We start from the raw sequence: 19,782 nt of genomic DNA on the forward strand, positions 1-19,782 counted from the left end.
TTTTCAGTTTGGTTTATCCAACAAACCTATTAGGGACCATAGGACTCACGCCTGTGCTATTTCTGTTGTCTTTAAAATTCTCCTTTGAAACTCCCTGCAGTGAGTTCATCTGGCTCCATTCTGTCATCTCAGCCTGGCTGTTCAAGCAAAGACCGGCACTCTTGGGAGTGGCCTAATTTAAACTTGTCCACTGTTTATAGATATAAGCTGATTGTATAGCAAGTTTAGGCTCTGTTTATTTAGGCTTGGGCCCTGTGTGGAAATGGTAATTGGTGAGTGTAAGAGGGACTTATTGGACTGGTGTTGACATCCTGGAGACCATTAGGGAGACCACAGACCAGACCGGCCCAGTATCGGAGGGATGAGCTCATGTTTTCCATCCCCTGTTCGGAGGCCGAAGGGGAGAACTGGGTTTTCAGAGGGGGATTGTAACAGGGTTGACTGTGGATCAGGTTTGGGGTCAGATTATAGTCCACACTGATGTGGTTCATTAACTACTCTACACAACCAGGGGGCAATGGGAAATGTAGTCATACAAGACTATAATTTCAACTTTTAAGTAATTCTCATAATTTTGCACTGAACTGACCCCTTTTTTATTTGTTTGTGTGTTTGGTAGGTACAGAGCACATTAATGATTAGTAGACGAATACAAGATGTAAAAATGCTGGAGTTAGCAAGAATGCTAATTTATATCCGTTATTGCCTATGCAAATAATAAATAAGTGTCAGCCCTGTTCATCCCATAGAACAGCGACATACAGTTCCTCCCAAGCTAAGTCAAATTTTTCTTAAATGAACATAACGCTATGAGTCAAAATAATACCCCCAGTGGCATCAGGCTTATCAAGCCAAATCCACTTATGAGTTAGCAGTCAGCCTCCTCAGCTTCATCAAGTAATTAGGAAGTGGGTGCTAATCACACAAATCCTTGCTGCTTGATGTAGTGTGTATGTGTTTCTGTGTATGTGTGTGGCTGGCCCCCTGGGCAGGGCAGCAAGTGGGGTAATGACAGGGAACAGTGTGTCTGTCTGGCAGTACTACCAGACGGAGAGCATCACGAGTGGCTGGATGGCACGTAGGCACTCGACATGGCACACTGCCATCGCCACGCCTGCACCCCTTCCCTTGCCGCTGAGTGGAGAATGAGTTGTTTTGGTTTGACCGCACTCACTGCAGCCTAATCGGTGGGTGGGTGGGTGTTTGTCTGTGTACATTTAATGACTGCTGCCTAATCAACGTCCCTCATCAGGGCACTTTGGAGGTGGAGAGAGAGGTTTTCAGGGATGTTGCTTCAGCAGCGTGCAGGAAATGGCAGCAGTCCTTGGGACATGAGACGTGACAGTTGCAACATAATCCAAGGGAAGTCCCAGTATAGCGATGACGTTCACTGAGAGGCATCATAAAGTATCTACAGAACACCTGCTCTTTGCCGACAAACCTCGAGCTTAGGGTAGAGTACTCCAGGTGGGCAAATAACTACAATGGTGTCACGCGTCGGGTTATCTTCAGGTGGAGCACAATATTCATTCATCGTAAATCAAAATCAGACTATAAGAGATGAATGAATATATATTTACTGTTAGCTGCTGTGACCATGTTGGCTGTCTGTGAATGAACCTGATGATTTGATTGTAGGAGAAAAGTCGCCCTTCTCTCTTCCTGCTGGCTTGGCTCACATCACCGCATGGTCATGTGCCACTGGGCTTTCCCTGCTCCCCTGTGCCCTGCTCTTGTATCACTGAATTAGTGTCATCATCCTGCTCACCTCAGTAAGTGTGGCCCAAGATGGAACATCATAGAGTTGGTTTCATTTTTCTTTTTCTTTTAATAGGAATTTCAGTACTTTCCAAGAAGTTTTGCAAAAGCACACAGTGAGTTATCACTCTCGCACTTGTCTAAACGTGTCTGTCTTCAGAGCCAAGAGCTGATGGATAGCATGAATAATCTTCTGATTGTTTTATTGATAAATTGTTGTCTTTAAAACTACATACAAGCTCCCCTCCTACCCTCCTAGAGCCCAACTTGACCACTTGACTTGTCTGACCATCAACTAGATGTAGCCAAATATGTAAATTAGTTACCATTCAACATAATTTGAAACAGAGAAAAGCAGCAAATCGTCACAATTGAGAATTTTACCCAGAAAAGATTTGGCATTTTCATTTTGTTAATAATTAATCAATAATTCTCCAATTATTTAATCGACAAAATGGTTCAGCATTAACTGTTACAGCGAGAAAAGGAAAAGCACAATTTCTGCAAGATTGCTGTTTTTGTTGTGTGGGGGAATTGACGATGGAACTAGGACACATTTGATAAATGATCAGCAATTCAGGGACCTGTAGTGGCATCACGATACCACATCCTCCATTCCCAGTGGTTCCTTACTTGCCAGAGGAAAACTGCCATTTTCTGCTAAATGCAGCTTCCCCTTCTTAACTGTATTCACACAGTAACAGAGTGATGACCCATTTGAATTTGTCTTGCAGTTCTTGCTGTTGGAGGAAACCGTTTTAGACCTGCAAAAAGATGAGACGTCACTGAAAAATAGAAAGATTAGAGCAACACTGCACCCCACAGGCGAATGGCATGAGCAAAGGTGCAGAGAAAGTAGGTCAGAGGGAGGGAGGTGGAGGATGTATGTTGGTGGGTGGGTGGGTGGGTGGGTGGATGTTTAGGTGGAGGGTAAATAGAGACAGATCCAAGACAGGGTCGGAGAGAGGCACTGAGAGGTAGATGAGGCAGGGATAGAGCAGATTTGTTTTCTTTTGCATCTGCTCCTTTTGAAATAAACAGGCTCACTTCACAAGTTTCTGTCATCTGGGAGGTTATGAAATGTGGTAGAAATAAGAGCATCCTTGCCAATAGTCTATTTCTGAATAGTAAGTGGCGTCTGTCTGAATGCCAGGAAGACTTTGCTGCTCTGAGGAGTGAATGTATTACTAAGATAAGGAACATCTAGCAATGTGCTTGAATGTGATAATGAAGTGAAATGTTGTTGGTGTCACTGAAGGCATCAAGCTTATACTGTAGTGTAACACTAAATTATTATTGCCTTCCTGCGTCACTAAAGATGTCATTGTGAATACTGGTATTAGTCTTGCAGTGAAGCAACATGAATGTGAATTTTTAATATTTTTTTTTGCAGGTGCTGTATCTGCATTGTGGCAAGATGTCAGAAAAGGATAATTGCTTTTACCTGGATTCCCCTTTTCACTGTGTGTCTTTGTGGTGCTGCTGCCTGTCACAGGCTATCTTTTGCTGTCCTTGTACTTTCCTTGAAAAAGGAAATTGAGACCATCTGTAGAAATGGATCAGAAAAGGAGGGGTTGGAGAGGGACAGGGAAAAGAGCACCGCGTTAAAGTGAACAGCAGATGGCGCCAGCAGCATGCCGTTTCTGGATTCTTTTTGGGAAGTAAATCAACTTAATTTTGCTCTACTTCACCTGTAGTTAAATCATTAGTCATTTTTGGCTGTCCAATTGTAAGTGTACCACCTCACATTTAAAAAGTAATTTTCAATCAGACATTTATTTTTAGTTTGTTTTTTGTTCCAAACTATACTAACACAGTGAGAGGTACGATGCTTCTTACATTCAGGATTGCAAACTTTAGAGGTGAGGAAAGAAATCTGAAGTACACTTATGAATTAGCAGCCTTAAATGGGGTAAACGGACTTGTTTGACACTACCTTGTCTTCATCAGAGCAAATACAAGAGTTACATGAGAACATTCCTTTACAAATGTATCACTGTGGTTTCATACCTTCAGTAGGCTAACTGAATTTGTGTTGGTGTCTTTGAAATCACCAAGACTGCTTTTTTTTTCCACATTCAAAAACGCTTGCTAGAGCCTGTAGTCTCTGAAATCAGTATTACACAGCTGTAGCCCTCCTTATCCACACCCATCATATGGAGTCTTTCAGACTGTTGAAAAGTTTGTTTTTTTGAAATGCCATAATAGAAGTTTGGTAGAGATGCAAAGTAGCATTTGAAATGTGTTACATGCATACACATAGTCTCAAATTTTTGTCCTCTGCCAGTACTGCAGAATTTGTACATGAATAGGAAAAATCATCACCATGTCTGCGTCTGCCTGTACTGCAGTAAAGGACATGTTGACCTTCGCTGCCTGACTTGTCTGGACTCATAGCCTACTGTGCCACATTACTATTCTCTGCAGGATGTGCTCCTGTGTAGTCGGGTGTATGCCTTTGCAGATGCATTTGCAGTTGCTAAATGATGTGCTGGTATCAGCGCTGGAGTACGTGCATGTCCTCTGAGCAGTTTGCTCTGACAGAGTCCATGGTTACTCGTCTTTCTCTTCTCCCTCTGCTCTTTTTCAGAGGATAATCTTTGTCCTACATCTGTATTCTCTCTGCTAACCTCTCTGTCTGGCTGAGGTGAGGACAACGGCGTCCATGGAGAGAGCCATAAATGGCTGAGGAGCTGTGTACCGGCTGGTTTCGGATTGTTGCAAGTACAGTAGGTAAAAACCCTTTCTTGCCCTATCAGTACAGTGCAGCATCTCCTCAGCAGAGAGAAAGAATTGGTAACATACCTGAAAACAAGGCTTGCATTTCTCTTTCTTTTTTTTTTCTTTTTATTCTCTGGGGGCTTACTCTAAATTATGTAATCCCTGTGGTGAAATGGATAGTGTCTGTCTTGTGAATGTGTGGACTTACTACAATAGCAGTAAGGGTGTGTGCTTGTGTCTGCCTGTGATATAAGTAGCGATTAACCTTCACTTTTTTGTTCACCTTAGTCAGTGTTATTGGCGTAACATGTGGATATGGGTGTGTGTGTGCTTATATGAGTTTATGTGTACACTGGGGGCTTGTGTGATCACATTGCAGTGCGTCCTGCCCGAAGGTACATCAGGGAGCACGCCATCACGGAAATGTTAATGTCGTTTAAATAGAAAAAGAGAGAAAGGCAGACAGGTGGAAGGACTAGATACAGAAAGATTAGAGAAAGAGAAGGCTTCTTTTCCCGCGTGATATACAAAAACTTACTTTACTTTAATACTTTTTTTCCTTTGTTTGTGAAGGTGCTTTCACATAATGTGTCAATAGATATTTTTCCGGATGTTTAAATATGGTTGGATTTTTGCAAATTGGACTATCATCATGTATACAAGTGAGATGTATACAGCAGTTGAAAAAAACTGCTAATTGAAATAGTCATAAATGGCACTGCTCTCTGGTATGTTATGCAGAAATGCTCACTTATGTACAGAAGTGCGGGTGTGACTGTCTTTTCATCTCCATAGTAAATTACATAAGAGTGTCTTTATTCAGGCTGCTTCACTCCTGCAGCTCCAAAACAGAGCTTATAGGGCATTAGGCTTTATTTAGCAAATCCCTTCCCTTCCTCCTCCCTTATTCTACACTCCTACACTCGTCACTGTCAGCTGCATAATCACTATACATGTGTTTTTATTTGTACTAGATAATGGCCAGATATCAGCCCAGTTGCCTCTACAGTGTATTGATATTGGTGTAACAATACATTGAGCAAATATCCACAACATTTTTACCAACACAGCAGTGTGGCCTTAACAGCACAATGGTTATTATCTCTCAGTGAACACTAGGTGGAGCTGCAGGAGAAGATGCTGGTTGTCTTGCAGCCAGGGAGCAGGTGTGAGATAGGAGGAGAAGAGAAAGTGATAGAACAGAAATGATGAGGTAGGTTAGAAGACAAAATAAATCAAAAAGCAGAGACTGTGGGGGGGGACACTAAATACAGGTTTGGAGCAGGGCGGGAGAAGACGGGACGAGGGGGAAGGGTGCTTCAGCTGGGGCCAGGGTGGTGGGGACCCTCTTCTTGGGAGCATCTGCTGGGTGTTAAGACAGAGGAGCTGGGCATGGAAAGACAGAGGGATGAAAGGAGGTGACAGAATGAGGCAGCTTGACAAAAATAATGGGGTAAAAACAGGGAAATGAGTAAATGAAAAGGAGAGAAGTGATAAATGAGAGAGAGAGAGAGAGAGAGAGAGAGAGAGAGGGAGGGAGTTACTATCACATGCACAAGCATGACTTTAGAGGACATGGAGGGACACATGGCTGACTGTTGTTAAAGCATGACTGAAGACAGAGATAGATGGACGGAAAAAGAAATACTTGTTCTAAAAGGATTTAGTTGCCACAGATTATAGTATTAAACACAGTATATACTGTATATACATCCATATATGCTTATGTGTGAATACAAAGTCATATGTGTAGTTTTTTTTTTTACCTCACAGTCTGAATAACTTCCTTAGAAATGCTAAACCAACCTTTGGCATATTTTACTGTGTATTGAGAACTGTCTCATTTGGTATGTAAGGAAAGGTTCCTGGATATATGAATAAGATTACCATTTAAGATTCCCCAACCCAGTTATTTTTTAAAATACAAAACATTGACTTACAAGTAAAACACGGACAAATTGTGCAAAATTTGGTTGGTTAGTTAGTTGTTGTTGGTTTTTCTCCTTTACTTATTAACATTTAATTTCCTTTTGCTCTTTATTTTCTTAATCTTCATTTTGGAAATTCATTTGTCTTTCTGCATATGTTAAGTCTGGCAAATAACAGGCAATATACATTCAATTTTAATATTAGTAAACGTATGTGTATGTTTCATAAAGATAAAGGGGTATTTAATATTTTTAATCTTTAAAAATTCTCATTATAGTAATTTACATGTAATATTGGCATGTGTACTTCATGGCTTACAGTATGAGCTACATACTTAATATACAAGATGGTGATACACAATATAGAATATTATTTTAACTACCACTACAACTGGCAGTAAAAATAATAACCCTTGTGCTGATACTAATATCAATAGACTCCTCCTAGAATAGATGGTTGCTGCATTCCCAGATTTTTATTTGTTTGTCTTTTCAGTGTCTCAGTTGTTTTTTTGGGTTTGCCTAATTGTCAGTCTCCTCTGCTCTTTGGTTCGTCCACATAAACATCCCCCCCCCTTTCTCTGCACCCTCTCATAGATAATTAATCAGCACACACACAAACACAAGTGCACGCCCCTCTCAGGGGGCTGTTCTCTCATCAGCCCTTCCTGCTTGTTGGTTGCAGCTGTAGCCTGCGTTGCCGTAACGTCACGCCGATTGATCCTGGTCCCAGTGCAGTGAGAAAGCACAGGGACAGAAAAAGACAGCAGAGTGAAACAGCCTGGCAGAGAGAGGGGATGGTGGGAGGGGAGAAAAAGAGAGGGCAGTGTGAAACCACACCTTATTTCATAGGGGGCGGGACACAGGCAGGGACACACAAGCAGCTACAACAGGAATAGTCACTGCGCAGGGCAAATATTTTGTACAGTGGTGTGTTATTATAGACTCTGCGTAAATGCGGGTCCTTAACATGGATTGTCATTTGGCTCACACCTGCCAGTTACTCTCTCCGCGGGCAAACAATTAATGCCATTCACCGCAGGGCAGGCTCGGCACACTGCACTGACATAAGGTAGGATGTAGGGGAGGGGTGCTTGTGTGTGTATTTACCGTATTTGTGTATTTACTCTGTACATATCTGGTAGCTTTTTCTGCACCTCTGGATGTGTCAACGTGTATGTGTGTGTTCAGTGTATGCACACAAGTATTTGTCAAGCAAGGGAGGTTACTAATGCAGCGTTCTCTTGGGCCATGGTGTCAGGAGATTCAAGCTGTAAGCCATGTGACTCTGCAAAGAGCTGCAGGGATTGGCTGAGCCCATCTCTGACCTCAGCAAACTGCCTCTGCCTCCGCCTCTCCTCGACACAGCCACCCCCCTTGCCAAACACACACATATATATATACACACACACACAACCCTCCCTCTCAGTCTCTCCGCCTCCCTCCCTCCCTCCCTCTCTCTGTCTCTCTCTTTCTCTCTCTGCCTCTTTGATTTATTTTTTTCCTCCAGCTAGCTTTGCCCCCACCTCTCAGCATCCTCGGCTGAATGTGTAGGTTAGAGCCGCAGCAGCAGTAGCAGTGGCAGCATCCATGGCTTAAGCCCCAGCTCGCATCGGCAGCAGCCCGGCCAGGCTCCTACCCCTCCTCTCTCTCTCTGTCTCTTTCTATCTCTGTCTGTATCTCTCTCTCTCTCCCTCTCTCTCTCTCTCTCTCTCTCTCTCTCCCTCCTGGGCTGGTTGACAGGCGACGTCTGGGAGGCTCACAGTTAGCCAGGGCGTTAGCCACATGCACACGGCTGCTCTGCTGCCCATCAATTCTACTGTATCTCTCTGGTAACCGGGGGCTTCTTCTCCTCTCCCCCTCCCCACACCACCTGCTTTCTTTTCAGGCTCCTTGGAAATAGAGGAATGCAAATCTGCAACCATGATGGAAGGTAAGATGATTCTTCTTTTAAATACGCTGTCCTGTTTTCTGTTGTAATTCAGGGTAATCCCCCCCGTATGCCCTTGTCCTACAGCGCTTCATTTGCTGGCGGGCATGTGTGTGTATGTTTGGGAGGTTCAAATGTCATAAGCTGCCCTGCTATTTTGAGTGCATACGTTCTGGTGACTTGCATGTTATTCTTAGGAAAAGGGCACAGCCACTGAATGTCTACCACAGAGGCACAATGGCGAAGCTAATTGAACCGTGTGTACCTTTTGTGAGCGTGTGTGTGTGTGTGTATATGTCTGAGTACCCCCCAACCCCCCTTTTCCCGCTTCCCATCGTAAAGGATTATTTGGATTTATTGTGCTGGAGGGCTTATGTGCCCAGCTGGCTCACTTGTATAAATTCTCTTTGTATGTACTCTGAAACACATGCATGCACGCACGCACACACACATGCACACGCCGGACCGTATGACTCTGCTGTGTATCTGCTCACACTACATTGCCATTTTTGCCAGCACTCGCGTGTGGATTGCATGTCTATAGGGGTGGGCTCATGCGTACCTTTGTACCCACCCATGGTTGGACTGATCCATCTCTGTTGGGTTGAGTGTAGTGAGGAAAAAGAGAATTGATGACTGTTTTAGTTTCATGTCCCTTTAATTGATGACATCATCAAGGGGAAGGCCAGTGATGGAGGAATGAATCCCTACAGCTCTGCAGCTGGTACACGAAAGCCTCCATCCATCCATCTGTTTCATGTGATATGTCTCATTCCTTACATTTCATACTCTTCAGGCTTCTTATATCTAAGGACTACTGGCGTTTGTTTTCAACAGAACAACATAAATATGTTGACTTTCACTGAATCAACCTTTAGTTATGTAAGCTGTCGTAGATGACAATGACACATAGGCAACATTTTGAGGCAGTGAACAGAGAAGAAAGGATCAAACTTTAATCAAAAAAATGTATAGTTCACTGTTTACAAAAAGTGGTTATATTTGTTCCAAAAATGCTAGATGGTGTTGTCTTTCAAGCCTGTTTATTCCCGTTCTTTTAGTAAATGAACCCGATGTCAATGTACCCACTGCTAAGGAAGCATCTCATTAGCTTGTTGTCTGGTTGTGTATATGCGTGTCTGTCTATCAGTGTTTGGAGGGGAATTATGTTATTGCTACCTAGTCATATGTTGATGGCTCTCAGTGATCAGCTGTGGCAGAATAAAAGATGCTGTGGCATAATTGCATATTAGCCAGGTCATTTAAAGTGCATTTGAAAGGTGGACTGGAACCTACTGTGTATATATTGATTTTCAAGTGACTGCTCTCAGATAGTTGGCATCTTTCTAGCATTTTTTTTCATTTTGATTTCCAGCACAGTCCTAAACAATAGTTTTTCTTATTTCAAATGCCGAGCCTACTGACTTGAAGCATGGTGCATGTTTCTTCTGAGATACCACAGGGGTTGGGATGTTATGCTCGCTTGGATAACGTTTCAAAATCTTAGCAGTTAGGAAATCATGACCGCTGCATGTAGACCATTAAAACAATCCAAGACTTAATCAGTCACTCAAACTTTATTGTGCTATAAGGGAAACTTAGTTTGCCAATAGGGTAAAACAGAAAAGAAGTTAACAACCAAATAAAGTCAACCCCTAATTAGACAGGAAGTTCTTCCCTCATAAAATAGTGAGAACTGCTTTAAATGCTGCTATGTAACTGTGTAATGAATTGAAATAGTTAGCTGATTAAATGGTACTAGAGATCTGTTGAAACTCTCAAAGTCTCATGATCAGTGTCTTGACTAGACCATATTCTTATTGTCTGTTGCCCTTGTTAACCGCACATGCAAAATAAAGGACAGTGGTAACTGATCTGCTGGCTGCAGTCGGAGTAGATTTAAATTTGTAGGAAATCAACTACGTTTTTTTTAATCAATTGAAGCTGGCTGATACAACAATAATGGCGTCTCTTGAATGTTTGACAACAGTGTATTAAATTGCCATGCTACTGGATAGTGGAAAAAGGCAACAATCAGCTATTTGTCTCATACAAACTACAGACTGCCCAGTAAGTTATTATTTAGACGGTGATCGTAGTAAAGGCTGAACTCTTTCTGCCCTTGTCAGATTTAGGACAGAGGTGCGTTGGTAGCGCACAGTCACGCTATGCACAACAGTGTCTAATAAGCTTGTGCTGACTGCGCAGGTATAGACGCATGGTCGATAACTATAGATATTGGATTTCTCCAAGCAATAATAACAGACGACATAATAGCCAAAGTTAATGATCAACTCAAAGTGACTGATTCTGTATTGTCCCTTTTTGGTATTTGGTTTATAAAACAGTATGTGCTTTTCAAATGGTTTGTCTGGATATTAGTAGGTCATCTCTACCTTTTTTTTTCTCCTACAGGACACAGCAATATACAATTCTGTTAGTTCCATTGTATGTACAATGTTGAATCATAATCCAAAATCAAAAAAGCGTTGCACAAAAAAAGTGCAGTAACAGAACTGAATAGATTTGTTTTTGATAAAGAATTGTCCAACTTCAGTAATGAAGGATGAGCTAATCTATCGCTGCCCTTCGCCTGCAAGTGTGCTGTCCTGTCATCGACTGCATCTGTCACGAGCCAAGTTGTTAGGTAACAGATGCAAAGGAAAAAAACAGGCTGTCTGCAGAACGCTTCCTTTCCATTAGCATGGCTAGCACAGGCTTAGCATGGACTGTGTGAGGGCAGGATTACAGTCAGGTGTTAAAATTGGATGCTAATCCTTGTTAGCTCTGCTTTTTAAAGCCCCATGCCATGGCCAGCGTGGTTGTCCCTAGGTAACACACAGGGTACAAGACATGGGGTGATTATTTCATTTTAGTTCAAAGGGAGAGAGGCTGGCATTTAATGATTTGTGGTAGTATTAGTGACGACAACCCCCCTTACCTCTAGACACAAAGTGGATAAAACAAGTTGTGCTAAATATAGCTGTTGGTGAACAATGACCCCCAAATTATAATCACTACAAGGTTAAAACCAAAAATCAAACATACTTTTACAAAAGCATTTTTTCTGTGTTGTGTTTCCCGTCAAAGACCTTCTCCCTCTATAATTTACAACAGTCTAATAGTACTTAACATGATCTGATTTGCTATGAATTTCCTGGGTTTACTGCAAGTGAGCTTATCAGCAGTTGTGGCTCACAGTGTGTATACATCATTGCCAGGCAGATGTCATTTTAAGTAACAAATCTCCTGTATGCTTTTCTGTGCTCACGAAAACCAGCACTTTTGTGTAATTTACTCAGCTCTCCTCAAGGTAATCATACTGGTGCAGCATGGGATTCCTGATCCCGTTGGACTTTAAGGGTAGGAGGTAGAAGAGGGAGGCTCAGTCATCAAGAAAAAAATGAATAGAATAATACATTTTAACTGCACAATCATTTTTAACTCAAATCAAATGGCATCAGAGACTACTCTCTCTTAATGTCCTGTAATCTCAGTTGGACAAATGCTTTGTGGGTTTGTTTCTCTATGTAACACTGACAGATGGAAGCTGAAGAGGGATCATGGGTACCATAAACGTCATGCCACATATCGGGCAATGTCTGTCACCGTGTTTGGTCAGAGTGGCATGTTATCTTTAAAATGAATGGGTTGATTATCAGGCAATACGTTGTGCGCATTCCTGTTACCCAGAAGATTAATCCTAATGCTTTAAGTAACCGTCTGACCTTTCCCCTTGCTCTACTATCAAGCCTTAACTTCCTCATGCACTTAAGAAACAACATTATAATGTAACAGGCGGATCACCATGACATTTTCTCATGCTCCCTAAAGCCTTAACACTCCCTGTGGTTCCACCTTTAGGCACGATTATAAACTTTGTACACAAAATAGTTCGTCATCATATTGTTAGATTGCCATAAAATGTGATGCTCCCAGTGACAAAACCTCTGATAAAAATCTTGCAGCCAATCATTAGGAGAAATGTAACGTTGTAGTCCCAGCGCTTCCAAGGCTCTAAGAACCCTACAACCAGTATATTGTTAGTATTTATTCAGTATGTTGTCAGAGCGTTGTTGACTCCATCCAACAATTTTGTGGTTTGTAATGAACACTGTAGCTACATGTGGCCATTAGCAGGGCTTCAGACTTGTAGTCATGTTAATCCTAGTTTGGAATCAGACTGTCACAGCGAGGCCCAGTACTTAGAGCTTGCCGGTCTGAAAGTTGGATAAACCCTTGCTTGGAATGCTGCAGGGTGGAGGGCAGAGAGGACACAAGGCCATATGCTCGACTCCACTAGTCTTTTACCTGAGTTGTACATAAAATTATAGCTTAATATAATTATTTGATGTTGTGAGAAGGTGGACTCCCAAATAGTAAGTTTTATCAGTTTAATTATTTTGGTTTTGCTATGATACAATTAAACAACTGAAGTTCTAAATTCCTTGTCTGTCTGACTCAGCCAATGACGTACAAGCATGCAGTGTAAGATCCACTGATTCAGCTTGTCAAAAGCATAAAAGATCATCTGTGTCAATTGATTTGTAATCAAAGTAACAGATATTGATGTGGAGATCCCTGTGGAATAACCAGTGTGTGTTGTTCATGGGTCAAGTGCTGTAGTTTAAAATTAACCCATCACTGTTATCAAACTTGTCAAAGCAGGTTATATTTCTATTAATAATATATATCTAATAAATGATCAAAGACCTCAGTTTCAAGACAGCCAGCTATTAATGGATACTGGTTGCATGAGGCATACTGTATATGCTAATGAAGTGTTTCTCAGATTTTTTAAGGCCTTCTGGCATGAGTGAAAAATTGGGGCTGAGGTCGCAGTCATGTATTTCAATTTTTCTCTTTCAAAGCTCTAGACTGCCTTTAAGGATTTTTTTTTTTTTTCTCCTACGCAAGATCACTCAAACAACCTTGTTATCCTTTGCTTATTATGTATATTATAGATCTGAGGTCATAATACTGTGTTGGATTGGAAAATAAATACTTGGTTGGATTATTTTGTTCAGCCATATCGTACAATAATCACAAACATGCAATTGCTCGGGTCTAATAGACACAAACCCATTGCACAGTGACATTGTATTACCACAAAAACCATGAACTTATCATTTTGAGAAGCCTTGGGGACAGATCAGTGACATCAAACAGCACGTCAGCATGTATTTGGTCATCTCAATCTACAGTCGCATCCAATTGGCTCTAACTCCCGCTTAGAAGGACTCTGCTGTCATATGGTTTCCTGGGTAACGACCGTGAGGCTGACTCATGTCTGTTTTGGTAATGAGCTGAGCAGAGGCTCTCAAGTGCACATTTTCATTGATTTCTGTATAAAGAGATATTTGGTGTGTTGACGTAGGCACAACAACACAAAGGATGGAGCACCACGGCTGTCGATGATGGTGAAAACATTATAAATAGTACATGTTTCCTCTTGAGGCCTGATTTGCCAGGTTTGCTACACTGCTGCCTGTAGCAGACCCAAATAAGTAATATAATGTCTTGCTATTGGCCCAAACACATAACTTATGTGGGCTGATGCATTGGAAACAGCCCTCATTGGCTTAGCAGAACTTTTATAATTTGACACAGCTCTCTGAATGTGAAATGAAATTGTATCTTCACACCATCCTTCACCATTGGTGCCATCCAGACTCATAGTTTGAGTCCATATGTCTCCAGGTGTTACTCTGATCTGGTCCTCCATAGACAGCCACACACAGACTCACAAATCCATCCTTCCACTTTTCATAGCGAAGAGAAGCTGGAGGCCTAAACATGCTTGCACACAGACTGTATATTGTTGTAGTCCCCAAGTAGTGATTTTTGTGATCAGCCACAGAGATTTCAAATCACAGCAACCAGCATATAAAATGATGAAAACAGTCAGGTTAAGGCTGTCTGTTGCTCTTGAGGAAATTCTTGCACTGGAGCACAGTAGGGGTGGTATGTTGCTGCTTTAACAACATGTAATTGTAGCATGACTAAAATGCCATTGCAGATTAAATGCTTTCCTCTGAATACTAAAAATAGTGTAATTGCATGCTGTTAGAATATAATTAGGTGGAAAACTAATTAAATGGCTGCATGTTTTTCAGCTTTGTATAAAGTGATGTGAGACACTTGGTTAATTGAAATGTGTACAAAGGATGGTGGTGACAGACAAGGCTATTTTTGAAGTTAATGTGTACTCTGGAGAAGTGACAAGCTCGAATCACGGACTTCTCCTAATAATAACATAAGTGTGTGCATGGACGCTAACATGACATTAGACAACGCTGATATTTAAAACCTGTTCATGTGTATTGGCTGTACAATCATCACAGTGCATGTTTCTGTGCGTGTCTTCCTCACAAAGTGTCGCAGACGCAGAGGAAAGCTCATTGTTGAATGTGTCACAGTAGAATGGGTCCATTGTGGCGGTGCTTGACAATAAATTTGACAGAGACCCAAATGAACTTTCCCACAACAAAGACATGCAGGGACAGAGACTCAGGAGAGGAGGACACAAAGGGAATGAATCTGTCAAAATGAATCTGGTTGTTCTTGCTCACACTCCTCCTAAAACCATATTTGTTCATTCATAGACACAACATCCTTACAACAGCCCCTCCAAATTCCATCTTGTTCTTTGTGCAGACACACCCACCCTCACACACACACACACACACACCCTCTCTTACACACACACACACATTCACACAGACAAGCTTATGTAATGATGCCCAAGATTCAGAGCCAGATAAACAGAGATGTTTGTGTAATCCACTGGCAGCTGGGGGAGAATGAGTTTCTGTTATAGTGTAATCAAAGTTTCCTTGAATGACACATCAGATTCTGTTTGAGAAATGTCTTCAATTTCTCAAAAATGTTGTCGGATAAAAACGTTTGAACTGCCTGAGGTATCGTTTGACAGGATCAAACTTACAAGCACTGCATTGTAAATGGATGTGTGTTTAAAAATAATTTACCAATGATTGCTCTTCTTATCAGTGCCAACATTGGTTTGAAGTTGAAACTGTACACATAGGACATTTAAGAAAAACAAACAGGAAGTAGCACAGACTGGTAACCAACAGACTAGGGATGCTTTTTCAGCCTGACAGGGCCCGCACAGACTTAGAGGAGCCTGCTGTCAAAACAGTAGGTGATTTGCTGTCAAAGGTGTGTGTGCTAATTTGATCAGCGGCTCTAGTTTTATTATATAAAGAGTCCAATGTTGTGGCTGCTGTTGTAACACTAATGGCATCACCGTGATGGCACCATGGGTGTCTTTGTGGCGAGGTTTATGACAAGAAAGGAGCAGGGAAAATCTCTGCATCCTTTCACACACACACCTACACACCTACACACCACTAGGATGTGTTCAGGTCACAGCGTGGATCCTCTGTGAGCCTAACTCCACCGGAATCCAAGATCTCTCTGTATCTCTCTCACATATGCTTTCATAACAGTGCCTTTTACACAGTCCTTGGCAGTGCAGCCAGCAGAGCGAACCGCAGCACCCAGTTAGAGGAGAGAAATGCAACGAAAGAGGCACAGAGAAAGAAGCTGACACAAGCTGGGAGATGGAAAGGAAGAGTGAAGAGTGTGCTATAAAGCCATTGCCAGGAAGAAGCAGGTAAACAAACTGAGGAGTGGAAGAGATACAAAAGGAGAACCGAGTTAAAATGTCCAAGTGGGATAGCGTGAGAGTGGAAGAGAGACATGGAGAGCAGCAATGCGTGTCAGAGCCCTGGAGGGAGAGAGAGCAAGATGGATCCAGAGGGAGGGGAAGAGGACAGTACCATCCTCATGAAAAGCCTGTATTTTGTTGAGTCACTTCCTTGTTTGTGGCCTTTTTTTGGAGTCTCATCAGCTGATGTGGTGGGAAGAAAGCATTAGAGGGACTGTGTCCTAGATTTAATTTTACTTTATTGTATTTTTTTTTTGTGATCATTTTATGTTACTTTTCTGCGCCTGGATTTGCATCTTGGTTCAAAGGGACAGAATTAGGTACATCCTAGTTTCTGTCACCACTGCAGTGTGTGCACTGTGGGGAAAAATGAACTAAAGCGTGGAAGGCTTCCTGGCGCATTGCTTCGCTCGTGCCAAGTTGTGTCATGCTATTCAATTAGAAGCTTGGTCACACCAGTGGGCCCATGCAAGTTGATATATAAACCCCTTCAGCATCATTTGGTGCCAAAGATTAGTGAGGATTTTTTTGTTTTCTCAAACACATCAGCGCTCCGGTGAGATTTTGAAGACTTTGTCTTCACCCTACTTTACCTCTGCCTCATACCATCCCTTCTCCACCTGAGTACCTCTGTCTGTCTTGAAAATTCCTTCACTCATTTCATCCCCCAAACATCTGTTATGCCCTGTTGTCCTGCTGATGTGGATAAGGCACCTCCTCTTTCCTTTCGTGCTGTCTTTCTTATTATCGAAGGAGGATTGGATAGACACGGTGGCAGGGAAACCCCTCAGGAAAGTTGGATCCATTTGGCCATATAATATTAATGTGATTCTCTGCATAATGTGTTCAGCTCCCAAGCTGACTGTTAGTGCTTGGCTCAGTCTCTTTCGACTACTTAATTAATGAATTAACATGAAGTCTTATTGCAGTTAAATTGATTAAATTTGTGTGGCTATTTTCTTTGTTTGAGATAAACATGGGCACGCGTGATCCTTATGCAGTGGCACCACGGATGGCTGCCTCAGTTCTGCGCTCTCCGGTACTTTGTCTGTTTTTGTTTATCTCTTCAGCCTTAAGCTCTCCTTCGACTACATGTTTCCTGCATGTCTATTTATGTGCAAGTACATGAGAGGAAATGCCAGAGTAAAACCGGGGTCAAAGCCCTTGTATTTGTTCCCATAGCTGGCAAATAAATCTGGTTCTGATTCTGATTCATGCACAGTTGTGTAAGCTTGTGTTTTTTTGGAGTACCTACTTACCTTTGCTTTACATCATCTACTTTAATTAGTGATTTCTGGGTTTCCCTGAATAACTTTCAACAAGCCCCAGGGAAATACTGTTTTGCAATGGGTTACATGTGTAGGAACACTGTGAGGGATGAGTTAGTGGTGTACAAAAAGCAACTGATAACGTAATAATGATCCATTGATAATTGCGTCTCCATTTCTCAAACCATAATGCGTCTCGTCTGCATTCAGCTTCTGCAAAGAAAAAGCATTTCATCTGTGTTTTTAAACTTTAGTTTCACCTTAGTTTAATTTAATTGTCGACTCCAGAAAGAACTCTTCGATTCTGGAAGCTGATATGAAAACCTGCGTTTTATCATTGCTGTTTTTAGCTGAAGTATTTCAACATGACCAGACATCATCGCAGAATTGTCCAGCTGTCTGTGGAAGTAAAAAAAAAAAAAAATACAGCAGCAAAAAACAAAATAGGCCATGAAATACAAGATGGAATGCTGACATCAGTCTTTCTGTTAAGGACTCAGTTTTCATGGGCCTTCCTTACCCCCACCCTCCTTCCAGTTTCTAAGTATGTCCTTTCGGAGTAAGGTTTGCCATCGTATTTGTCCATTTGTACGACAAATTCTCCTTTTGCCATATCTGTGGATGCGTTTCGGTCTCGCACTCCATGTGTATTTGTACTGTATGGCTGCGAGCCAGACCACTGCAAACAGATGTCAGTTTCAATCAGCGGAGGATGGACTAGCACAGTGACGCAGAGCCGCAGCTCCAGGAAGAGATTAGCAGCGTTTAGATTGATACTGGTTAGGCTGAGAGATGTAGTAATGAGGGAGGGATTGAAAGGTTGGACGTCTACAGAGAAAGAGGGATGGAGAGAGATATGGGTATTTAGGGGTAAGAGGAATGTGACTCACGAAAGAGGGATGAACTGAGTGTTTTGAGCGTGTTATTAAAGAGAGACGCAGCATTTGTAGAAGCGTCCCACCAGCTGTATGTGACACGAACTGTTCACATTGGAATCTTCTGTTTGTGTAAGTGTGAGACGTTACATGTCTGTACATTAGACCTGGTTAACATCCCTGCTTGTGTGAAAGGACTTAAGAAAAATCCCTCAGCATAGTCACTCCATTCATTCTAGCGTGCGAGAGTCTTTTAACACTTTGTAATTCACTGTGTTTACATGTGCCGATTTAACGCTGACCTGAAATGAGGTCATCGTTGCTGGACTTTTCGCAGCTAGACAATCCCTGACCCTTTACTTCTATTAAGTTAACTTATCTTAGAGTATGAAACAGTCATGAGTGTGTGTGCATACTGTATGTGTGAGTGTGAGCTAACAGCCTGGGGTGACAAATTCGAGTTTGTTGTCTCTGAGTCTGTTCTGTCTCAGAGAACAGAAATGAAAACACTCGTGACTGAGGTGTCAAGCTGGCTCACAGGAGTCAGAGTCCATACTCCTGATTTTAGTTTTCTACTCTGAAAAATGTAATCATTTTAATTTATAACATTCCAGCTCCTTAAATGTTAGGATTTGCTGCTTTTTCTCCATTTTAAATCATTGCACATTGAATATCTTTGGATTTTGTACTGTTGGTCGAACAAAAGAAGGCATTTGGAGACGTATGGACCAAATGAATAATCAATGAATGGATAAAATGGTTAATTGCCGCCCTACCCTACACAATCATATTATGTCACAGATGTGAATCAATCTTGCTGTTTTTATTCACATATTTTCACAAGTACTATATAGTATTTGTATTTCTCAGGAATTGACTGCAAAGTGAATTGAAGGATATTTTGTCAATTATCCAGCTAATAATATAATAGTGTACAATATGTTTGCCAATAATCACAGATATATCAGCATCAGCATATCTGTCGTCCATTAGGAAAATACAGTTCATAAATGTCTGTAAGATTTCTTTGAGGAAGTTTAGAAACAGTTATGCTACCACATAGTTTTGTCCACTAAACAGCAGAGACAAGTTTACTTTTGAACATATTAGAAGATAGTAGTCAAGTGTACTGCTTTGTACATATATTGGTCACAATTTGTTAAACATTGTAAGGAATCCTTCAAAAAACGGTTGATGATAAATATTAATGTCAAAACAAAAAATGATGTCGGCCTTTAAAATCCAATACAGATCAGACATTCAGCCATCCATAAGAGATATTTTATGAATGAGGTAAAGGATCAATAAGGTTGAGAATAATAGTAATTGCACGATGACTTAACAGATATTCTTGGCTGGCTTTCAGATGAAACGCTCTGCGCTTTTAGAGATAAAACATGCCAGGCAAACTTCAGTGCTCCACATGAAACTGACTTTAAATGAAATTGATACCTGTTCATGAGAAACTGTTCTATGATTGTGCTTTTTAAGTAACTGACTAAAACCGTAACCTAACCTTGACATAACCAATGTATTTTAAACCTACTGTAAATCCCAACAGTTTTATTTTTAATTAAAATAAATATTCTTAGAATTGCTATAAAAATGG

General features: G+C 41.5%; 1 protein-coding gene across 3 annotated transcripts in view; it reads left to right on the forward strand.

The window, feature by feature from the left end:
- Window positions 1-4,412: 4,412 nt before the first annotated feature.
- Window positions 4,413-19,782, forward strand: part of sgip1a (SH3GL interacting endocytic adaptor 1a) — a 61,397-nt gene continuing 46,027 nt past the window's right edge. For all 3 annotated transcript variants that reach the window (XM_070831701.1, XM_070831702.1, XM_070831703.1), the window contains exons 1-2: window positions 4,413-4,491; window positions 8,296-8,340. In XM_070831701.1, coding sequence (XP_070687802.1) covers window positions 4,440-4,491; window positions 8,296-8,340 — 97 coding nt within the window. In that variant the 5' untranslated portion in view covers window positions 4,413-4,439. The remainder of the gene's footprint in view (window positions 4,492-8,295; window positions 8,341-19,782) is intronic.

The sequence above is a fragment of the Pempheris klunzingeri genome, chromosome 6 (genome assembly GCF_042242105.1).
Source record: "Pempheris klunzingeri isolate RE-2024b chromosome 6, fPemKlu1.hap1, whole genome shotgun sequence".
Lineage (NCBI taxonomy): Eukaryota > Metazoa > Chordata > Actinopteri > Acropomatiformes > Pempheridae > Pempheris > Pempheris klunzingeri.